Raw genomic sequence first — 22,697 nt, forward strand, 5'->3', positions numbered from 1 at the left:
AATGATTTGGATGTGAACATAGGAGTTATGGTTAGTAAGTTTGCAAATGACACCAAAATTTGAGGTGTAGTGGAGAGCAAAGAAAGTTACCTCAGAGTACAATGGTATCTTGATCAGATGGGCCAAGTGCCAAGGAATGGTAGATGGAGTTTAATTTAGATAAATGTGAGGTGCTGCATTTCGGAAAGACAAATCAGGGCAGGATTTATACACATAAATGGTAAGGTCCTGGGGAGGGTTGCTGAACAGAGACCTGAGAGTGCAGGTTCATAGGTCCTTGAAAGTAGAATTACAGGTAGTTAGGAGAGTGAAGGCAGTGTTTGGTACGCTTTCTTTTGTTGGTCAGAGCATTGACTATAGGAATTGGAAGGTCATGTTGGGACTGTAGGACATTGATTAGGCCACTTTTGGAATATTACGTGCAATTCTGATCTCCCTTCACAACATCCTTCTGAGAGAAACCTGAAAGGGTTCAGAAAAGATTTTAAAGGATGGTGCAAAGGTTGGAGGATTTGAGCAAAAAGGTGAGAGGCTGAATAGACTGGGGCTGCTTTCCCTGGAACGTCAGCGGCTGAGGGGGTGACCTTACAGAGATTTACAAGATCATGAGGGGCATAGATAGGATAAATAGACAATGTCTTTTCCCAGGGGATGTAAGGCTACAATGTCTAACTGATGTTAAGCAAGACTGGGTTACTTCAAGAAATATCAATTCAGAAGCTGGTTATAAGAAGCTGATTTTTTTGTTTCTTTAGACAGTGATGACGAGTTCAGACATGTTACACGCTGCCTGGTTTTCCATTCTAATGATGTCATTATGTACAATGGACTGTCAATCTGTTCCCACCTGCACTGTGGACTTGCTGCACCATTGATGTCACACGCTCAGTGACTTCCACCCCTCCTACTGCCCTGTCTGCCACCACGTCCTCCCCCACCAACGCCACTCACCTGCATTCTGCTGACATGCCTCCCACAGATCCCACTGTCACCATCCCCACCCCCAGAACACTGAAGGGAACACCACCCCTGCTCATGACTCCACCTCCATTCCCCCCACCACCACACCCACTCCAGTTACAGGCTCTGTCCCCATTCCCAGCTCCACACTCTGTCCCCATTCCCAGCTCCACACTCACACCAGGCCCTGGCTCTCAGCCCTGCCAAGTTTTCACCATCCCTCCAGACCTCCCCCTCACTGAGGATGAACGATCAGTCCTCAGCAAAGGACTCACCTTCATCCCCCTCCGCCCACGCATCAATGAATTTAATACACGCCATGACGTTGAACACTTCTTCCGCTGCCTCCACCTCCCAGCTTATTTTCATAATCAGGACACGCCCACCTTCCGAGGATCCCTTTGCCCACCTCCAACACACTCCATCCACCTGGACACCCCGTGCTGGCCTATTATCTGCCCTCGACCTCTTCATTTCCAACTGCCACTGGGACATTAACCACCTCCCCCACAACGCGCTGCCCTCCACTCTCTCTGCTCCAATCCCGACCTCACCATCAAGCCAGCAGATAAAGGGGGTGCAGTGATAGTCTGGCGCACTGGCCTCTACACCGCTGAAGCCAGACGCCAACTCAAGGACACCTCCTCCTACCGCCCCCTCGACCATGACCCCACCTCCCCATCACCAAACCATCATCTCCCAGACCGTACAGAACCTCATCACTTCAGGAGATCTCCCACCCGTAGCTTCCAGCCTCATAGTCCGGGAACCCCACACTGCCTGGTTTTACCTCCTTCCCAAGATCCACAAGCCTGACCACCCAGGCCGACCCATTGTCTCAGCATGCTCCTGCCCCAGTGAAATCATTTCTATCTACCTCAACACTGTCTTATCCCTAGTCCAGGAACTCCCCACATACATTCGAGACACCATCCATGCCCTCCACCTCCTCCAAGACTTCCGTTTCCCCAGCCACAATGCCTCATCTTCACCATGGATATCCAATCCATCTACACTTCCATCCGCCATGACCAGGGCCTCCAAGCTCTCCGTTTCTTCCTCTCCCGACGTTCCCAACAGTACCCTTCCAACAACACTGTCATTCATTTAGCTGAACTGGTCCTCACCCTCAACAATTTCTCCTTCGAATCCTCCCACTTCCTCCAGACCAAAGGGGTAGCCATGGGCACCCGTATGGATCCCAGCTATGCTTTTTACAAGCACACAGACTCCCACAGCTACCTGGATTTCACCTCTTCCCACCCTACCTCCTGCAAAAATGCCAACCCGTATTCCCAATTCCTCCACCTCTGCCAAATCTGCTCCCTGGAGGCCCAGTTCCACCACAGAACACACCAGATGGCCTCCTTCTTTAGAGACCGTAATTTCCCTTCCCACATGGTTAAAGATGCCCTCCTCCAAACAGACCCAACCACCAGGAATATATTTACCACCCCATCCCTTTCCGCTTTCCGCAAAGGCCGTTCCCTCCGTGACTACCTGGTCAGATCCACGCACTCCCAACAACCCACCCTGCCGTCCTGGCACCTTCCCCTGCCAATGCAGGAATTTCAAAACCTGTGCCCACACCTCCTCCCTCACCCCTATCCAAGGCCCTAAAGGAGCTTTCCACATCCATCAAAGTTTTACCTGCACATCCACTAATATCGTTCATTGTATCTGTTGCTCCCGATGTGGTCTCCTCTAAACTGGGGAGACTGGACGCCTCCTAGCAGAGTGCTTTAGGGAACATCTCTGGGACACCCGCACCAATCAACTACACCACCCCGTGGCCCAACATTTCAACTCCCTCTCCCACTCAGCCGAAGACATTGAGGCCCTGGGCCTCCTTCACCACCGCTCCCTCACCACCAGACACCTGGAGGAAGACACCTCATCTTCCGCTTCAGAACACCTCAACCTGAGGGCATCAATGTGGACTTCACCAGTTTCTTCATTTCCCCTTCCCCCACCTCACCCCAGTTCCAAACTTCCAGCTCAGCACTGTCCCCATGACTTGTCCTACCTGCCTATCTTCCTTTCCACCTATCCATTCCACCCTCCTCGCCTTCATTCCACCCCCATTCACCCACTGTACTCTTTGCTACCTTCTCCCACCCTCCTCCCTGACCTATCACCTCTATCCCCACCCCCACTTACCTATGCACACTATGCTACTTTCTCCCCACCTCCACCCTCCTCTCATTTATCTCTTCACTCTTCAGGCACTCTGCCTGTATTCCTGCTGAAGGGCTTTTGCCCGAACTGTCGATTTTGCTGCTCCTCGGATGCTGCCTGAACTGCTGTCCTTTTCCAGCACCACTCTAATCTAGACTCTGGTTTCCAGCATCTGCAGTCATTGTTCTTACCTCACCGAAATGAAAATTATCCCCCAGTAGACTTGTAGGAATGTCATTATATGTTACATTTTAAACTGAAATTAAATTTCACATACATGTATCTTAAAAATAATATGCTTTAGAAGAATTGATTTTAGTATCGATGGCATTGACACAGCTTAAACAGGAGGTAAGAAAACATGTCTGTTGTATTGCTGGGAACAAAATCCAAGAGTTATTCTAAGTTGCTTGGAAACTTGCTTATTGCTGTAACAAGAGCCATATAAATCCATAGAAGTCGAGAGTGAGGTGCTGGAAAAGGACAGCAGGTCAGGCAGCATCTAAGGAGCAGGAGAATCGATGTTTTGGGCCGGATGAAGGGCTGGTGCCTGAAACATCGATTCTCCTGCTCCTCGGATGCTGCCTGGCCTGCTGTGCTTTTCCAGCACCACACTCTCAACTCTGATTTCCAGCATCTGCAATCCTCACTTTCTCCTAATAAATCCACACACGTACACATACTCAAAGGGGAAAATGTGCAGGGTTTGGGGAGAAGTGCACTACCGAATTACTCACTTCGGCAGTCAGATCAGATACAATGGGGTGAATGGCTTCTGTAATACTGATGTTCAGGAAGACAGTGAATTACCAGTGAGTGTGATTCAATAAAACCAGCAGCTGATCTTTACTCGCCCTTTTCCACTGGCCCTATGTTGATCTTCCCGTCCCAGAAATGTTTGTGAAAATGTGCAGCATTTTTGATACGAATATGTAACAGATCTGTGATTAATGTACTTTAAACTTTCTCAATTTAAATATTAAGAAAGACTGCTCACCATATATTTTACAAGCATCCTATCATTCACATAATACATATGACTTTAAAAGCAGAAGTGCATTGGAATAATGAACAAAGCCACACTTAATGTGATCACATTTTGTCAGGATTACTTTCATAATTAAGGACACACTGTATTGAACATCAGAGACTGGACATAGTCTGGTAATAGCCATGTGCACAGAGTAAGAAAGGGACAGACTGGTTAGAGTTTCATAAAGGAAAGAAAAGCTCTGCCGAGATTTCAAAATCTTTTGATCACATTTTAAATATTTGTTGCTAACTAGGCATCATGCAGAGCCAACATTTCAATTACTGCACCTTTAGTTCCTCCAGGTCCTGATACTCATTTTTCTTCACCTTCTCCTTCATTGAACTGAAGTCCATTGGGTGTTTGATGATCAGAGAGTATCCAGGAGCAATAAAATCAGTAACAGGGAATGAAAAAAACGCATTGGGGTCTTTCCTGTAAGAACATAAAGGGAAAATTGAAAATTTGGAAATTGACATATGACAGACAAACTCTGGCTGTGTGTGTTACCTATGTGTATAAATAGATCAACATAAGAGCCATAGAGATTTCAAATCTGAACTCTATCTTAGTGTGAATAGCACAAATGCAAATTAAATAGTTGAAATAATTTCAGCAATTGCAATAAAAAAGCATGATAAAGTGGATGGACAAATTCAGTAAATTCACTTGTTCACTGACACCAACATATGATACTTATTGCACAACCTGGCAAAATCCCAATATAGTACATTGCACTTCAAAGTGGCTAGCTCACAATCTGAAGTTACTGCTTCAAATCTACTCAATGAGCAAGGCCCACTATGTAGAGCACCCCTAAAGCTAAACAAATCAAAATCCAAAACTTAGCTATTAGATAAATGAAGTCCATCCTTGGTTTAAAAAAAAAGGAATACCAAAATGCTGGAGATGTGGAAATTAGGATGCAGTATGAGGAAAAGTAGAAAATGTGCAGAAAGAACTGGCAGAGAGAGATATAGCACTGGAGTAAACATAGTAAGGTATAAGTAGAAATAGACTAAGAGGAACTGCATTAAGATCTGATTCAAGTCTAGGACATGTGGTAAAATAAGGTAGGTGAGCTATAGGTCAAAATAGCCAAAAAAGGATATGATGTGTGGCAATTACAGAGGGGTACTAAATATTTCTGAATACAGGGAGGATAGTGTGGCAAAAAAGAGCAGGAAGAATGGCAGTATTGATTAAGAGGAGAAAAGAGTGGTGGACAAAGGAGGGACCGAGGTCATAATCCACTTGCTTAGAGTTAAGAAATGATAAACATGCCATTATCTACTAGGTATAATTCTATAGCTCACCAACTACTAAAAATGATACTGAGGAACAAATCTGCAGGGTAATTACAGAGATGTATGAGAACTATACAGTAGTTATAATGGGGGGGACTTCAATTTCTTTAATATAAGCTAAGATAACAATATTCGACAGTGACAAGAGGAAGATGTGTCTCTGAAGTGTGTTCAGTAGAATTTTTGAGAGCAGTGTTTCTGATCTAACAAGCATGAATGAAGCATTACCAGTCCATTTTCTGGGTAAAAGGTAGATAGAGTGTCAGTAGCACAGTGTTTAGGATAATAATCTTTTAAGTTTTCAATTAGCAATGGAAAAAAAGACACTGAGCAAGAACGCATAGCTTAAGCAAGGTCAATTTCATTGAGTTAAGGACAGACCTGCCCTATTAGCCACTCGGCACAATCTGCAGCAGGAATCTTGTATTGCAGGCTGGTATCACTGAGAGAGACAGGGGATGTAATGCTGGTGAGCTCATGCACCACTGAGTGAGATGCAGTCCCAAGCAGACCTCAGAGACTGCAGCAACTAGAGACACAGCGAGTAAAATATAATGTCTTCCTGTTATATAACATTTGTTTCAACAATTATTTCATTTATCAATGTAGAAATTCAGTCATTAGTGTACCATATTTCAGATTTTAATGTACAGGAATTGTGCTTTAAACACCAATTCGTGTGGGAATCAGAACTTCAGAATATAATCTGAAATATAAATAAGGACATCCTGTAATAGCCTAGGCTTGGGTTACATTCCTGCTGAAAGACTAATGCCTGAAATGTCGACTCTCCTGCTCCTCAGACACTGCCTGACCTGCTGTGCTTTTCCAGCGCCACACATTTTGACTCTGATCTGCAGACCCCACTTTTCCCCTGGGTTACATAGCACAATTTCAGAATTTGTTTTCCCCAGATAAGCCAAATTACTCTAAATTGTAAGGATAATTATAGATTTTACGAGGCTGATGAAACGTGCGACATATGGAAGATGAACCTTAATGCAGAGAAACATGAAGCAATACACTATGGTGGGAAAGATAGGAGAGACCAAACAAACTAAGGGGCATGGTTCTAAAGGGAGTGCAATAACTTGGGTTCAAATGCACACAAATTATTGAAAATGGCAGGACAAGTTGAGAAAGTAGTTAAAAAAGGCATACAGAATCTTGAGTTTTACAGAAAATGGAAAAGAATATTAAACGAGGAAGTCATGAAGAACCTTTAGAAAACACATATTCTGTTACAACTAGAGTAGTGCGTTCAATTCCGGGTATTCAACTTTAAGAAGGGTTCAGACAAGGTGATGAGAAGGTTTACGAGAAGATATCCCAGGACTGAAGGACTTCAGTTTTGGGAATAGGTGAGAGGAGTTGAGATTGTTCTTCTTTGAGATGACTGAGAGAAGAGGTGATAGAAATGTTCAAATTAGAGTCTAAACAGAGTGAACAGAAAGATTCCAGATTCCAGTATCCACAGTAATTTGCTTTTATTTAGAAAGAAACTGCTTCCTTTGGCAGAGAGGACAAGGAGCAGAGGACTTGGATTTAAGGAGATTAGATTAGATTCCCTACAGTGCGGAAACAGGCCCTTTGGCCCAACAAGTCCACACCGACCCTCCGAAGAGCAATCCACCCAGACCCATTCCCCTACATTCACCCCTGACAAATGCACCTAAAACTACAGGCAATTTAGCATGGCTAATTCACCTAACCTGCACATCTTTGGACTGTGGGAGGAAACCCACGCAGACACGGGGAGAATGTGCAGACTCCACGCAGACAGCTGCCCGAGGCGGGAATTAAACCTGGGTCCCTGGCGCTGTGAGGCAGCAATACTAACCACTGAGCCACCGTGCCGCCCAATAGGTAAAAGAATCAAACATGACATAAGAAAATATTTATCTCTGTATTGAGTGGCTAGGATCTGGAATGCCATGTCAGACAGCGTGACGCAAACAGATTCAATTTTGTCTTGTGAAGGGGAATTTAATTCATACATGAAGATAACAACAAAAATTGCAGGGTTACGGAGCAAGGATTGAGAGTGCTACTGCTCTGCATAGTGCGAGCACAGATTCAATGGCTGAATGGTTTCCTTCTGTGCTATAACTATTTTGTGAGTCAATACACAAGACTGTAGTAAGGTGTCATACAATCCAATAATTTTCAATACAAATTTTACATTTTTTTTCAAAAATGTTGAACAGTTTCAGCTTCGAAAAGATCTAAATGTTTAATAATTATCAAAATAACTTGTGTCATGGTCAAGCCCAGCTCCCCTGCCCACTCCCAGTATTTCTTTCAACAGCTACTACTTGCCTCTGAAGTTGCCGCAACAGTTGATACTGCAATTCTTGAAAAGGTGTTTGGTATTCTTTAACGTGAACAAAAATGAAACAAATTAGCAAATTAAGTGCATGCCTTAAATTTAATGAGTAGTAATGAAGTTGCTACGGTCAGAGAATTTTCAAAAATTCTAATTAAGAATCAATATAAATTCTACATTTAATATTGCAACTACAGGGGAACCTCGGTTATCCGAATATCAATTATACGAAGGGGATCCCAAGATCCCAATAGAAACATGACTTCAAAGAGCTGTTTCAACCCAGATTGCATCTTTTGTTTACAGTATAATGATTAAACACAAACTTGGCTCACTGAAATGCTGCCGAGAACAGTCCTGGACAGTCCAGGCACTGTCTCTAAATGACTGACCTCCCACCCGCTCTCTCGACCCCCCCCACACTTTCCCTGGAGTTCTGCACAGAGGTATAGCCTAAACCCCCCTTCCACAGATAATCTGCCCAACATTGTCCTGAACAGGGCAGTGGTGGAACCTGTCAAAATGTTGTGTGTTTGTGTGCGCACGCACTTCTTGAAGACTTACCCAACGGGGTAGGGGAACGGACGGGTAGACAGACAGGTAGCAGGCGGAGGCTGTGTTTAACAGGGTTGGGTGCAGGCCAGGGAGGGAAGGGGCGAGAGTAATGTTTGAGGCGGTTAGGAGTGGTCGGGGGGTTTGGGATGAGAGCAGACGGGGGGGGGGGGGGTGGGCATTGTTGGACAGGGTGGAGGGCGGGCCAGGGATGGGGGTGGGGCAATGTTGGATGGGGTTGGGGGCCGGCGGGGGAGAGGGGTCTTGCGCGGTGTGCTTTTGCCTAGTCTCCTGAACAGAGAGCAGACTTCACAGAAAATTCCGAGCCCCAGAGGAAATGAATTAACCGTATAATTAATTATCCGAACGAAATAGAGCCTGTCCATCTTGTTTGGATAATCGAGGTTCCTCTGTAGATTAAAAATTATTTTAACAAAAGACCTAATGGACAAATGAGGATAAATATTTTCACTCAGGAGTTTTTTGGGATTTGGAACATTCTACCTGAAAAGGATGTGGAAATCAGTTCCATAATTAATTTTGAAAGGGAACTGGAACGTACTTGAAGATGAAACCTACCAGGTTATGGGCAAAATAAAATGGGTGGACAAGATAAAGCAAGATTACGCTTTCAAAATCCATTACAGGATCAACAAACTGAGTACTATCTTCTGTTCTGTAGACTCTATCATTCTGTACATGGCCTATGAGCAGTGTGGTGTAGAACAGTGGATGTGCAGAGTGAAAACTCAATTCCCAGCATTGACATCCCTTAGTAAACAAAAGATCACAGACTAAAAAATTCAAAACTAAAGAGTTCAATAAGATCAAGCTTACAGTTTCTCAACTGTATGAAAAATGTCACGTAACCTTGAAACAGTCAGTGCATAAATTTAAACTGTAAAACAAAGCGTTTTGATTAAATATCAAAAGCTCACCTTCTATTTTTATTAGAGGGGATGTCAGGTGTCTTTCTGGTGGCATTTCAAACCTTGCAGGAGATCGACTCCTTTCTTCCTCTTCCCGTTCACTGATAGCAAGCTCTTTCTCCCGCTTTCTCTTTTCATCCTAAAGGGAGATTAAAAAGGTTTTGGCAACAGTGCCTTTTCTATCCATATCTCTAATGATCAGAATGAAATCACAAAGTGTTTAATGAAAAAACAAGAGCAAATTAACGGTTTGGGATTTTTTTTTGTTAGGAATAACATTTGAGGTTAACAGTGCTCAGCACAACATAGAAATCAGATTGCCTTGACTCTTTGGGGGCTTCGCTATAACAGTATCTTGCCAAGAGATCATCATTCAAATACATGTAGCAGGGTAAAAGTCCAATACTTAGCCACTATATACCCATCAAACATGCCAGGAAAAAAAAGGGACAGAAGGCATTATTAAATGCAAGAAAATGACAGGCAGCACGGTGGTTAGCACTGCTGCCTCACAGCACCAGAGACCTGGGTTCAATTCCCACCTCAGGCAAATGTGGAGTTTGCACATTCTCCCCGTGTCTGTGTGGGTTTCCTCCGGGTGCTCCAGTTTCCTCCAAAAACGTGCAGGTTAGGTATACTGGCCATGCTAAATTATTCGTAGTGTTAGGTGAAGGGGTAAATGTAAGGGAATGGGTCTGGGTGGGTTGCGCTTTGGTGGGTCGGTGTGGACTTGTTGGGCCGAAGGGCCTGTTTCCACACTGTAAGTAATCTAATAAAAAAAATCTAATCTAATAAGATTATTTTTAATGCTATGCGAAGTGCCAAACTGCTTCTTTAGGATGGAAAATTTATTTTGAGAAGAATGGAGTTTTATTCTTCAGATTTTAAATATTGTTAGAAATGCAATATTATTCGATTTTTTCTGTATGGGCAGAACACAGATTATACTCGACTAATGTGCAAGTTCAAAACCCAATATATCTACATTAGATGTAATTCCAGTATATGGTAGCACTTGTTTAACAATCTTTCTTCCCACCTATCTGCTCTACCCTTCCTACCACCTCCACTCCTGCATCCACCAATGCCTTTCCAGCTACCTCCTTCCCCCCCCCCCCCCAGCCCCACCCCCACCCCTCTATTTATCTCCCAGTCCCCTCCCACTTCCACATTCCTGATGAAGGGCTTAGGCCCGAAATGCTGCTTCTCCTGCTGCTCAGATTCTGCGTGGACTGCTGTGCTTTTCCACTCTCCCTTCCTGCATTAACAGCTGCACTAGCAATCAAAGATAATAATTTACAGTTGCCAGAAGTAATATACATTCATATTCACGGACCATTCTTTACAAATAAAAAGTAATCTGTATATGCCTTAAACTTTTATTGGACAATTCAGGAGGTTGAAGAACCTACAGTTCCCTGGTGTTTTATCATGACAATACCTCAGCCAATTAGAGTTGATGTAGCAACCAAACAGCGACCTTTTCTCCACTATTATAGACTGTTGAGTGTGTTTGAAATTCAGAACTCTTGCATTTGCCCTTCCAAGTGCAAGGCAAGCAGATTTGGCAACTTGACTCACTTTGCAGCAAGTTTCATCTTTATTCCTTTTTCTATGTTTTGGTATTGAATTTAAATACTTGACTTCCTGAATCAGAATCTGCACATCTCAGGAAAGATACTTTGATCTAAAGAGATGCATTGGCTGCTTCCTTGATTCACACATGTCCCAAATTCCTGTAGAGGGCACAACACTGTGTTGGCTCTTTAATTCCTACAAACATCAGTGCAAAAGCAGAAAATTCTGTGGGCAAGTGTAACTGTAGCAAACTGCTTCTTGTTTATGCACATGAACTCAAACTCTGGTTACTTTGTTGATGATCCCGATTTCATCAATTCATCAGTGTGACATTATACAGCCGGTTCTGCTCAAACGTGTGCTTCTTCGACGCGAATTGGATTTAAAGTGATTGAAGAATTTAGACTGTTATTTTTAGAAACTTTCCTTACCTGTATTGGCTATAATACAATTCAGGCCTCATTAGTTTAAATAGCGTGGCTATTGCACAGTTTTCTTATATTATAAGATCACACGAGAATGGAACTGTTATGTTACGTCAGAGCAGAGTGAGTACACTGCTTTTCACATTCTTAGTTTGCTTCTATCAAATTGTATATAATTGCATATGTTGAACCTCATACCTTTCTTCTTTTTCGTTCATCTGGAGTTGTGCGTTTCTCTTTTTCAGTTTTCTTTTTCTTCTTTTTCTTTTTCTCCTTGTGTTTGTCATGATCACATTTGTCTTCAATCAAACTGGACTCATGCCCTAAGCTTGCTGTCGACAATTCTGTTATTTCACTACCACCTACCTTCAGCACCAGCTTTAGAGGTTTATCAGTATATTCTGGAAAACAGAAGAATAACTTGCTGTAGTGTCTGATTGTACACATTACACACTTTGAAGGAAGATCTCATTAGAAATGTTAGAATTTGAGTAAGAAGAATCAAATTAAGAGAGTTAACCTATTTTTCAAATCAACTTGTGCAGAAACGTTATTACACACCTCTTCACCAGGTGGGACTTAAGCTTGGGCTTCCCAGTCTAGGGATAGGGACACTACCACTGTGCCTCAAGACTTAATTTTTTTAATACCATTTCAAGGTGGACAGACGCTTACTCAGTTTCACTGTTCTGGGTGAAACATTACAATTCAGAAAAAACCCAAGTATTTATGACTGAGAGTTGATTAACAAATTACAATTATGCATATACAAGCAAATATACTGAAGCGAACTATAGTACAATATCATTCAGTAAAATCACTTCAGAACAACATTCCAATCATCAGACCACCAGAAACTGAAAATATGATTAAAGGTGCACATCAGAAGCCTCTGCAAGTTTTAATGAGTTTGAATTAGAGTTAGAGACTTGGGACAGTTCCACAGTGCTTGCTTATGTCATTATCTGGGAAATATTAGATAAATTAAAACGTGTATCAATTTGGTGATGGCCCAATTGATTCGACAATTACCCAACTACCCCCACCAAACCTGACTTGACCTGACTACTCACCTCTCCCTTAACAGATTTGACTAATCCCTCAAGCTGACGATCCAGTCACCCACTTCACCAACCCGACTACCCAGTCACCCACTTCACCAACCCGACTACCCAGCTACCCACCTTACCAACCTACCTTCTCACCCAACCAACCCAATTCCTGATTCACTCATTCATCCACATTGAAAGATTGGTCCTTTAAAGTGAATAAGTGCAGTTAGTGCAACAAAAAGGGATGTCCCCCATCTTCTCCCAACTTTACTTCACTTGATGGACAACTGAATTGCATATTTCTATGACAACTGGGATCAGAAGATCAAGAAGGAAGTGAGAGCAGCACTGAACTGAGAAAATTGATGAGCAGAGAGCAGATGACCACTGCAGCAGTTTAGAAGATTTAAGTCACATTCTGAGAGATTTACAATCAATGGCAGCTTGTTGTACAGTATTAATTTTCCGAGACCAATCCTGTACACAATCACACCCCAAAGCTCATTCCTCTCCAGAACGGACAGGATTAAATAAAGCCAAAATGTATAATTTAACATAAATGCAAAGCCAATGAGATACTAACTAGCAAAAATAAGATTTTCAGCCTCTTCATCTTGATATCAGATAACAACTTCATCCAGTGAGAATTTAGAAGAATTTTGCTGCAAAGCAGAGGAAATTCACCCTAGACTGCTAATAGCTAACTAATCAAAAGGAAGATCAGCAAGTTGGCCAAAGATTCCCACCTGGATAGAGTAAGTGATCTAGGAAACTTTGGAGATCAGTATTTTGCAGCTCCTGTGAGTAAATTAATAATCAAACAATATATATGGAAGAAACTGCGTGCAGTAAACATGATTGTTCAGTGACAACACTGAATCTTTTTAAAGTAAACAGGGGTGACCAATATATAGGACATTATTGACAGGGCACAAGCTGCATCTACAATAGTACCTTTATAGAAGTGAAACATCCGAAAGCACTCCACTGGAGTGCAACAAAAACTGACACAGCCAAAGGAGATTTTAGGACAATGGTCCAACACATGGTCAAAGTGACTGGCAATAAATACTTACTTATAGGAGAAGAAGTGGAGAATACAGTTTGGGTATGGAAATTTCAGTATTTTTGGCCTAGACAGCTGAAGAGACACCTACCAATATTGGGTCAAAGGAAATGGAAGTTAGACAAGAGGTAAGCGCTGGAGGAATACAGATACTCCAGAGGGAGGCAACGTTGGAAGAGGTGATAGGGAAATTTTCAATTTTAGGCTTTTCTAAACCAGTAGCCAATGTTGGTCAGTGAGCAGAGATGATGGGTGAAGAGGACTTGGTAAAAGTTAAGGTATGGACATCAAACTGCTAGGTGGAAGCTGGGAGCTTGGTTAGGAGATGACCGGAATTGTCAATTTAGAAGTAACATTAAGCATGGCTAAGGGTTTCAACAGCAAACGGGCTAAGGCAGGAATGGAGAAAGGCATTATGGAAATAAAGCAACATTTCTTAGCAATGGAGAAGATATAGGGTTAGAATCTAAGCTTACAGTCATGTAGGACACTGAAGGTACAAACTGTCTGGTTCAGCTTCAGACAGTGCACAAGAAAGAAATCAATAAATCTATTTTAGTGCCTATTGTGGAGCACAAGGCCATCTAACTTAAAATGTTCCATTCATATAAACTGCTGTCTGAGACCATATGATGTAGGAGCTTAAATAGGCTATTCAACCCATTGAGACTGCTGTGCTATGCAATGAGATCAAGGCTAATCTGATAATCTTCAGCTCCATTTTCCTGTCTTTTTCCCACAATTCTTCAGTCTCTTAATAATTAAATATCTGTTAATCTTAGTCTTGAATAAAATTAACAACACTGCCTCTACAGCCTTCTGTGGTAAAGAATTCTATACTCTCAGAAAGAAGAACTTCCTTCTCATCTCATCTTAAACTGGCAAGTCCTTGGTCTGAGATTATGCTCTCTGATCCAAGAGTCTCCCACAAAGTGAAACATCTTTCTGCATTAATCCAGTCATGTCCGCTAAGAATCTTACATGTTTCAACAAGGTGACCTCTTATTCTTCTAAACTCCAATCTAGGCCCAATCTACTCAACATCTCTTCATAAGACTCTCTTCCATACCTAGTGAATTTTCTTTGGACCACCTCCAATATCTGGTAGATAAAGGGATCAAAGTTGTTTACAGTATCTCAGCTACGTTCTGACTAGCACCTTTTACTTTTAGCAAGGCCTCCCAATTTTCATACTGCATTCCCTTTGAAACAATGGCCAATGTTCCTTCCCTATTTCATGCTGAATGTTTGATTGCACAGTTTCTTTTGAGATTTATGCATGAGGGCTCTCAAATGCCTCTGTGCTGTAGATTTCTGCAGTCTTTCCCCATTTAAATAATATTCAGCTTCTCTATTCTTCATGCCCTTCCTGCCAAAGTGCATAACCTCACATTTTTCCATATTACAGTCTAAATGCTAAGTTTCTGCCGACTTACTTAACCTGAAAAATGTGTTGCTGGCAAAGCGTAGCAGGTCAGGCAGTATCAAAGGAGCAGGAGAATTGACGTTTCGGTCATAAGCCCGAAGAAGGGCTTATGCCCGAAACGTCGATTCTCCTGCGTCTTTGATGCTGCCTGACCTGCTGCGTTTTCCCAGCAACACATTTTTCAGCTCTGATCGCTAGCATCTGCAGTCTTCACTTTCTCCTACTTACTTAACCTGTCTATAGCTACCATTTTTGTCTCCTTCTCTTTTCAAATAAAGATGTTACATTGGCAGTTTTCCAACCTTTTGGGACATTTCTAGAATCCAAAGATTATTTGAAGATTACTATCAGTGCCTCACTATCTTTGTAGCTACTTCTAGTAACATGTGAAGATGCTTCCTAGCAGGTGTAGTGAATTTATTGGTCTTTAGTTCCAATGATTTCCCTAGTACTTCTTTTTCCATAGTGAATCATTGTAGTTATTTCGTCTCCTCCTTTTGTCCTCCGATTTAATATTTTTGGAATGCTGTTAATGCCTTCTACTATGAAAACTGTTGCAAAGTACTTATACAATTTCTCTGTCATTTCCCTCATTCTCCATTATGTACTTAGCCTCACTCTCTGAGAGGCCGACATTAACTTTGGCCCCTCTCATCCTCTTTAGGTCTTTCGAGAAGCTCTTGCTGTCAACTTTGATATTACTTGTAAATTTACGCTCAAAGGTTATCCTCTGTTTTTTGGTAGTCATAGAGAAGTACAACATGGAAATAGACCCTTCACTCCAACCCATCCATGCCGACCAGTTATCCCAATCCAATCTAGTCCCACCTGCTAGCACCTGGCCCAGATCCCTCCAAACCCTTCTTATTCATATACCCATCCAAATACTTTTTAAATGTTGCAATTGTACCAGCCTCCACCACTTCCTCTGGCAGCTCATTCCATACACGTACCACCCTCTGTATAAAAGAGACCTAAGGGTAACTTTTTCATATCTTTCCCCTCTCACCCTAAACCTATGCCCTCTAGCTCAGAATTCCCCAACCCCAGGGAAAAGACATTGTCTATTTATCCTATCCATGCCCCTCATAATTTTGTAAACCTCTATACGGTCACCTTTCAACCTCCAATGCTCCAGGGAAAACAGCCCCAGCCTGTTCAGCCTCTCCCTATAGCTCAATTCCTCCAACCCTGGCAACATCCTTGTAAATCTTTTCGGAACCCTTTCAAGTTTCACAACATCTTTCCAATAGGAAGGAGACTAGAACTGCATTCAATATTCCAACAGTGGCCTAATTAATGTCCTGTACAGCCGCAACATGACCTCTCAACTCCTGTACTCAATAGTCTGACCAATAAAGGAAAGCATATCAAACGCCTTCTTCACTATCCTATCTACCTGCGACTCCACTTTGAAGGAGCTATGAACCTGCACTCCAAGGTCTCTTTCTTCAGCAAAACTCCCTAGGAACTTACCATTAAGTGTATAAGTCCTGCTAAGATTTGCTTTCCCAAAACGCAGCACCTCGCATTTATCAAAATTAAACTCCATCTGCCACTTCACAACCCATTGGCCCATCTGCTCAAGATTCCATTGTAATCTAAGGTAACTTCCTTCGCTGACCACTACACCTCCAATTTTGATGTCATCTGCAAACTTACTAACTGTACCTCTTCTGCTCACATCCAAATCATTTACGTAAATGACAAAAAGTAGAGGACCCAGCACCGATCCTTATGGCACTCCACTGGTCACAGGCCTCAAGTCTGAAAAACAACCCTCCACCACCCCCCTCTGCCTTTTACCTTTGAGCCAGTTCTGTATCCAAATGGCTTGTTCTCCCTGTATTCCGTGAAATCTAACCTTGCTAACCAGTCTCCCATGGTGAACCTTGCCAAACGCCTTACTGAAGTCCACATAGATCACATCTACCCCTCTGCCCTCATCAATCCTCTTTGTTACTTCCTCAAAAAACTCAATCAAGTTTGTGAGACATGATTTCCCACGAACAAAGCCATGTTGACTATCCCTAATCAGTCTTTGCCTTTCCAAATACATGTAAATCCTGTATCTCAGGAATCCCTCCAACAACTTGCCCACCACTGACATCAGGTTCACTGGTCTATAGTTCCCTTTGTTAGTTTTTAAAACTTCCCCAATACTCTGGCTTACCACTAATCTTTGCTGCATTTTATGTTTTTCTTTCAATTTCATGCTATCTTCAACTTCCCTGGTTAAACGTGGTTGGCTTGTCTCCTTTCCAGAATCCTTCTTCCTCCCAAGGATATATCTTTGTTGTTTAAAAATAAAAGTTTATGGCTCACACATATGCCATTGTTCCTCAACCATCTTTGCTGTTATTCTCCTTTACTGGTCCACTCCAGTTACCTCTGCCCCTCACTCCTTTGTAATTAACCATATTTACGTTTAACAGAGATCTTTCCAACCTAAGCTTCTCCCTTTCAAACTGAATGCTAAATTCTAACATATTCTCGTCACTGTTTCCAAGGGGATCTTTTACTGTGAGATCATTAACTAAACCTGCCTCATTACAGGTCACCAGAACCAAAACATCCTGATCCCTGTTTGAATCTGCAGCACTTCCTTCAGGGAAACTGTCCCAAATACACTCTTATGAATTTGTCTTTTTGGTTACCTTGCCAATCTGACTATTTCAAACATGAAGATTAAATTCACCCAATGTTTAATATGCTGCCTTCTTTACATGCCCTCATTAATCGCCTGGTGTATTCTCTGTACCATCACAAAGCTGCTGTTCGGGGCCTACTAGTGTCTTTTTTTTATTTCTTGCCTCCATTGATAAGGACTTACTGTGTTTTTTTCTGTGTTTGCACACACTGTCCTTTCCTGTCCCAATCTGCCTGTCACTATCCAAATAGTTACGGTATAACGTTGCCATATCCTCTTGCTTTGTAAGCCTGCACTTTCCTATCAAACTGGGCTCCCCACCCATTAGTTTAAAGCCTTATCTATAGCCCTCGTTATTTGATTCCCTGGTCCCAGCAGAGCTCAAATCAGGCCCATTCCACTGGAACTACTCCCTTCTACTCTAGTTTTGGTGCCAGTGCCCCACAAACTGAAACTTATGCTACCCACACCAATCTTTGAGTAACGCAGCTGAACCTACTTCACTAATAGGGGCTGAAGGTCTGCCACTGCATCCTAGCTACCTGACAAAGGAGCAGCGTCTGAAAGCTTGTACTTCCAAATAAGCCTATTGGAATACAACCTGGTGGTGTGTGATTTTTAACTGCATCCTGTCATTACTCCCATTTGGTTCAAGATAACTCTGCAAATTAATATCCTAATGGTTGGAGTGGACTGAGTCAGAGAAGCAACAGTATCGAAATGCGACGAAACAGACTACAGATAGGAGGTGGAAGACCTGGAGAAATGGTGCACTGAGAACAACCTAGCTCTCAAGGCTGGCAAAACCAAGGAACTCATTTTTGACTTTCACCAGGATGTTACTGATGCCCCCTACACATTAACAACACAGAGGTGGAACAAGTGGAGAGTGTCAAGCTCCTGGGAATGGTTGTCCACAAAAAGCTTTCTTGGACTCCATGTGGTTGCACTAGTTACAAAGGCCCAACAACGTCTCTTCTTCCTCAGGCAGCTGAGGAAATTTGGCAAGATGACAAATACCCTTGCCAATTTTTATAGGTGCGCCATTGAGAGCATTCTGTCTGGATGTATCACTACTTGGTATGACAACTGAACCATTCAAGATCGGAGACAGTTACAGGGAGTGGTGAACTCGGTCCGGACAATCACAAAGGCCTACCTCCCATCTACAGAATCCATTTACCAGGCCTGCTGTCAAGGAAAGGCTGTCAGCATTCTTAAAGATCCATCTCACCCTGACAATGTTTTTCTACAACCTCTACCATCGGGGAGAAGCTGCAGAAGCCTGAACACACACACACACACACACACACACACACACACTAGTCGATTTGCAACAGTTTCTACCCTACTGTTGGTAGAATACTGAATGGACTTACAAACACTTAACATTGTTTTGTTTTTTGCCACGGTTTACATATTATTTACTATCAATGCTACTTAACTCTGTTATCTGCCTGTATTGCTCGCAAGACAAAGCTTTTCACTGTGTCTTGGTACACAGGACGATAAATTCAATTCAATAAGCTACAAATAACAGTGCTGACAGATTGGGCAGTATCTGTGGCCTTTCCTCTAATGTCCCCGGTACAGATTTTCATCTCGAAACCTGAGCTATTGCCAATCAACGCTTGAAAGTGGCTTGTTTTATGTTGTGTGTTCCCACAGATTGTATGTCCAAGTCAATGAATGGGTAATGACTTGCATGCACTCAGTATCTGCAGCTGACCAGAGAATTCCCCCACTCGCAGTTTTGCGCCACTAAACATGTTCTGCCGAAGGGTCACTCGACTCGAAGAGACAACTCAATTTGTCTCTTCATTAAATGCTACCAGAGCTGCCGAGTTTCTCCAGCACCTTCTGTTTATAAAATGTAAGGAAGGATGTTACAATGTACCACAAGCCTCCTGTCAGTGATCCCTGCTGACAGAACCCGGAGACATTGCAAGGGATTCTATTCTAGAACGAGGTGTATCCTTTCAGACTGTTAAAACAAAATCGCAACAAAATCCCACCTCAACCCTGCCCCAACCCGAGAAGGAACACCCAGCAGCAAAAGCAAGTGGTTACTGAAGGCCCGGGGAGGAAGAGAGAGAGTGTTAGCAATTTGTGAGTGAGCATAAATCATGCTGCCCTCACTCCTTTTGTAATTGACCATATTCAAGTTTAGCAGAGCTCTTTCCAAAATAAGCTTCACCCGTTCAAACTGAAAGCTAAATTCTAACATTGTTAAATAAAAATCACACAACGCTAGTGCGTCCAAATAAACTTGTTGGGCTATAACCTGGAGTTGTGTGATTTTTTAAAAACATTATCCACCCCCATCCAACGCCTGAGTCTCCAAATCAAATTCTAGCATGCTCTGGTCAGTGTTTCCTCGGGCGTGTTTTACTCTGAGATCATTAAGTAAACCTGCCTCATTACAGATCACCAGAACCAAAACAGCCTGATGCCTGTTCGGGGAAAGGGCTGCCAGCAGATTCTGTGTTGACCCTGCAGCACGCGTCCTGCTCTTCCCCCTTTGGGCACCACAACATTTCGGACAAAACACGCACCGAAGCGCCATCGCCCTCTCAACACTCGGGACCTCCCGGTTCGTGCAGATAAACACCGTCCCACCCCCCTCACCGTTTCCCGCAGCGACTGAGCAGCAGGGCCGCTACTGGCTCAGCTCAGGGAACTAGGCCCAGCTCTGGAGCCGGGGGATCAGCTGCGGGAGAGTGGCCTGAGCAGAGATGCCGTCCTCCCTCCCCCGGGTGCGGGGGGCAGAGAGAGAGCCGCTCTTACCCTCCGCTGCGTGCTTGTCCGCCTTGTGCTTCTTGTGTTTCCTCCCCATTGGCGGGCGGCTCTGACACGGACAATGCAGACGGCGGCAGCCCCGAGCCCCCGGCAGGCGCCGGCTGTCTGTCATCCGGCAGGAGCACCAAACGAGCACACACACATCGATTCAGCAGCCACAGGCACCCAGAGCGGCAGGCATATCGATCAGTCAATCCTCTATGGGCTGAATGAGCTCCCTCCACCTCCAAAACTCAAGTCGCTGCAGCTCACACAGCTAAATGAGACGGTTGAATTACAATAAGGAGTGATTGAATAATGTCAACTCACAATATGTAGCTAAAGTAAAAATGGTTCTACTTAAGACCTCTGCTGCAAACTTGGACCAAGACATTGGTCAGAAAAGTGTATTAGCACATTGTCCATTTGTGACAGACATGCTACTTTTGCTGTGACAAAACCAGAATTTGCTGGAAAAACTCAGCGTATCTGGTGAGATGTCAGACTTAGTGGAAGGGTAACTAGACCCAAAATGTTAACTCTGATTTCTCTCCAGAGGTACTGCCAGACCTGCTGAGCTTTTCCAGCATTTTCCACTTTTGTATCTGATTTACAACATCTGCAGTTCTTTCAGTTTATACTAGATTTAGATTACTTACAGTGTGGAAACAGGCCCAACAAATCCACACCGACCCACTGAAGCACAACCCACCCATACCACTACATTTATCCCTTATCTAACACTACGGGCAATTTAGCATGGCCAATTCACCTGACCCGCACATTGGAGGAAACCCACGCAGACACACGGAGAACATGCAAACTCCACACAGTCAGTCACCTGAGGCAGGAATTGAACGCAGGTCTCTGGCGCTGTGAGGCAGCAGTGCTAACCACCGTGCCACCCAACTAGCTTTCACTTAGAAGTAATTACTGTTAAAGCACATTACACGAAAGATGATGTTCAAAGTGTGAAGCTGAAATTTTGTTCAAATTTTGTGCTGAAAATTTTCAGAGCTGAAGAAGGGCCAGTGTCAGTGAGAAACAGTAAGGAAGAATTACAGCTGCAGACTGCACTTGAATTAGTGGGTGAGTCTGGATGACTGGATTTTCGGGAACCTAATGATATAGAAAGAAAAAGAAATGAAACATGAGACAGAATTGGAATTTCTTCTAGTCTCAATGGCAAAATAACGAGGTAACCACAGAATTAAATAAGAAGCCTGGTCAAATAAGAGTAGCAACTGTGCTATCAATGCTGAAGAAAGAAGTAACAAAGAGGATTGATGAGGGCAGAACAGTAGACATGATCTATGTGGAATTAAGTAAGGCATTCGACAAGGTTTCCAATGGGAGACTGGTTAGCAAAGCTAGATCTCATGGAATACAGGGAGAACTAGCCATTTGGATACAGAACTGGCTCAAAGGTAGAAGAAAGAAGGTGGTGGTGGTGGAAGGTTGTTTTTCAGACTGGAGGCCTGTGACCGGTGGAATGCCACAAGGATCGGTGCAGGGTCCACTACTTTTCATCATTTATATGAATGATTTGGTTGTTAGCATAAGAGGTATAGTTAGTAAGTTTGCAGATGACACCAAAATTGGAGGTGTAGTTGACAACAAAGAAGGTTATCTCAGATTACAGGGGGATCTTGCTCAGATGGGCCAATGGGCTGAGAAGTGGCAGATGGAATTTAATTTAGATAAATGTGAGGTGCTGCATTTTGTGAAAGCAAATCTTAGTAGGACTTAGACAATTAATGTTAAAGTCGTGGGGAGTGTTGCTGAACAAAGAGACCTTGAAGTGTAGGTTCATAGCTCCTTGAAAGTGGAGTCACAGGTAGATAGGATAGTGAAGAAGGCTTTTGGTATGCATTCCTTTATTGGACAGAGTATTGAGTACAGGAGTTGGGAGGTTAGGACATTGGTTAGGCCACTGTTGGAATATTGCATGCAGTTCTAGTCTCCTTCCTATTGGAAAGATGTTATGAAACTTGAAAGGGTTCAGAAAAGATTTACAAGGATGTTGCCAGGGTTGGAGGATTTGAGCTATAGGGAGAGGTTGAATAGGCTAGGGCTGCTTTCCCTGGACCGTTGGAGGCTGAGGGGTGACCTTATGGAGGTTTACAAAATCATGAGGGACATGGATAGGATAAATAGACAAGGTCTTTTCCCTGGGGTGGGGGAGTTGAGAACTAGACAGCATAGGTTAAGGGTGAGAGAGGAAAGATATAAAAGTGACCCAAGGGGCAATTTTTTACGCAGAAGGTGGTATGTGTATGGAATGAATTACCAGAGGAAGTGGTGGAGGCTGGTACAATTGCAACATTTAAAAGGCATCTGGATGGGTATATGAATAGAAAGGGTTTGAATGGATATGGGCCAGATGCTGGCAGGTGGAATTAGATTGGGTTGGGATATCTGGTCGGCATGGATGGGTTGG

At 43.2% G+C, this 22,697-nt stretch overlaps 1 protein-coding gene across 2 annotated transcripts in view; it reads right to left on the reverse strand.

Annotated features, from left to right (window-relative positions):
- brd7 (bromodomain containing 7) overlaps positions 1–20,386 on the reverse strand; it is a 54,114-nt gene extending 33,728 nt beyond the window's left edge. For both annotated transcript variants that reach the window (XM_060838124.1, XM_060838125.1), the window contains exons 1-5: positions 20,267–20,386; positions 11,484–11,686; positions 9,292–9,421; positions 7,795–7,849; positions 4,459–4,603 (exon numbers count right to left, since the gene is read on the reverse strand). In XM_060838124.1, the coding sequence (XP_060694107.1) occupies positions 4,459–4,603; positions 7,795–7,849; positions 9,292–9,421; positions 11,484–11,686; positions 20,267–20,315 (582 nt within the window). In that variant the 5' untranslated portion in view covers positions 20,316–20,386. The remainder of the gene's footprint in view (positions 1–4,458; positions 4,604–7,794; positions 7,850–9,291; positions 9,422–11,483; positions 11,687–20,266) is intronic.
- Between the last annotated feature and the right edge of the window lie 2,311 nt (positions 20,387–22,697).

This window comes from Hemiscyllium ocellatum, chromosome 17, assembly GCF_020745735.1.
Source record: "Hemiscyllium ocellatum isolate sHemOce1 chromosome 17, sHemOce1.pat.X.cur, whole genome shotgun sequence".
NCBI classification, from domain to species: Eukaryota; Metazoa; Chordata; class Chondrichthyes; order Orectolobiformes; family Hemiscylliidae; genus Hemiscyllium; species Hemiscyllium ocellatum.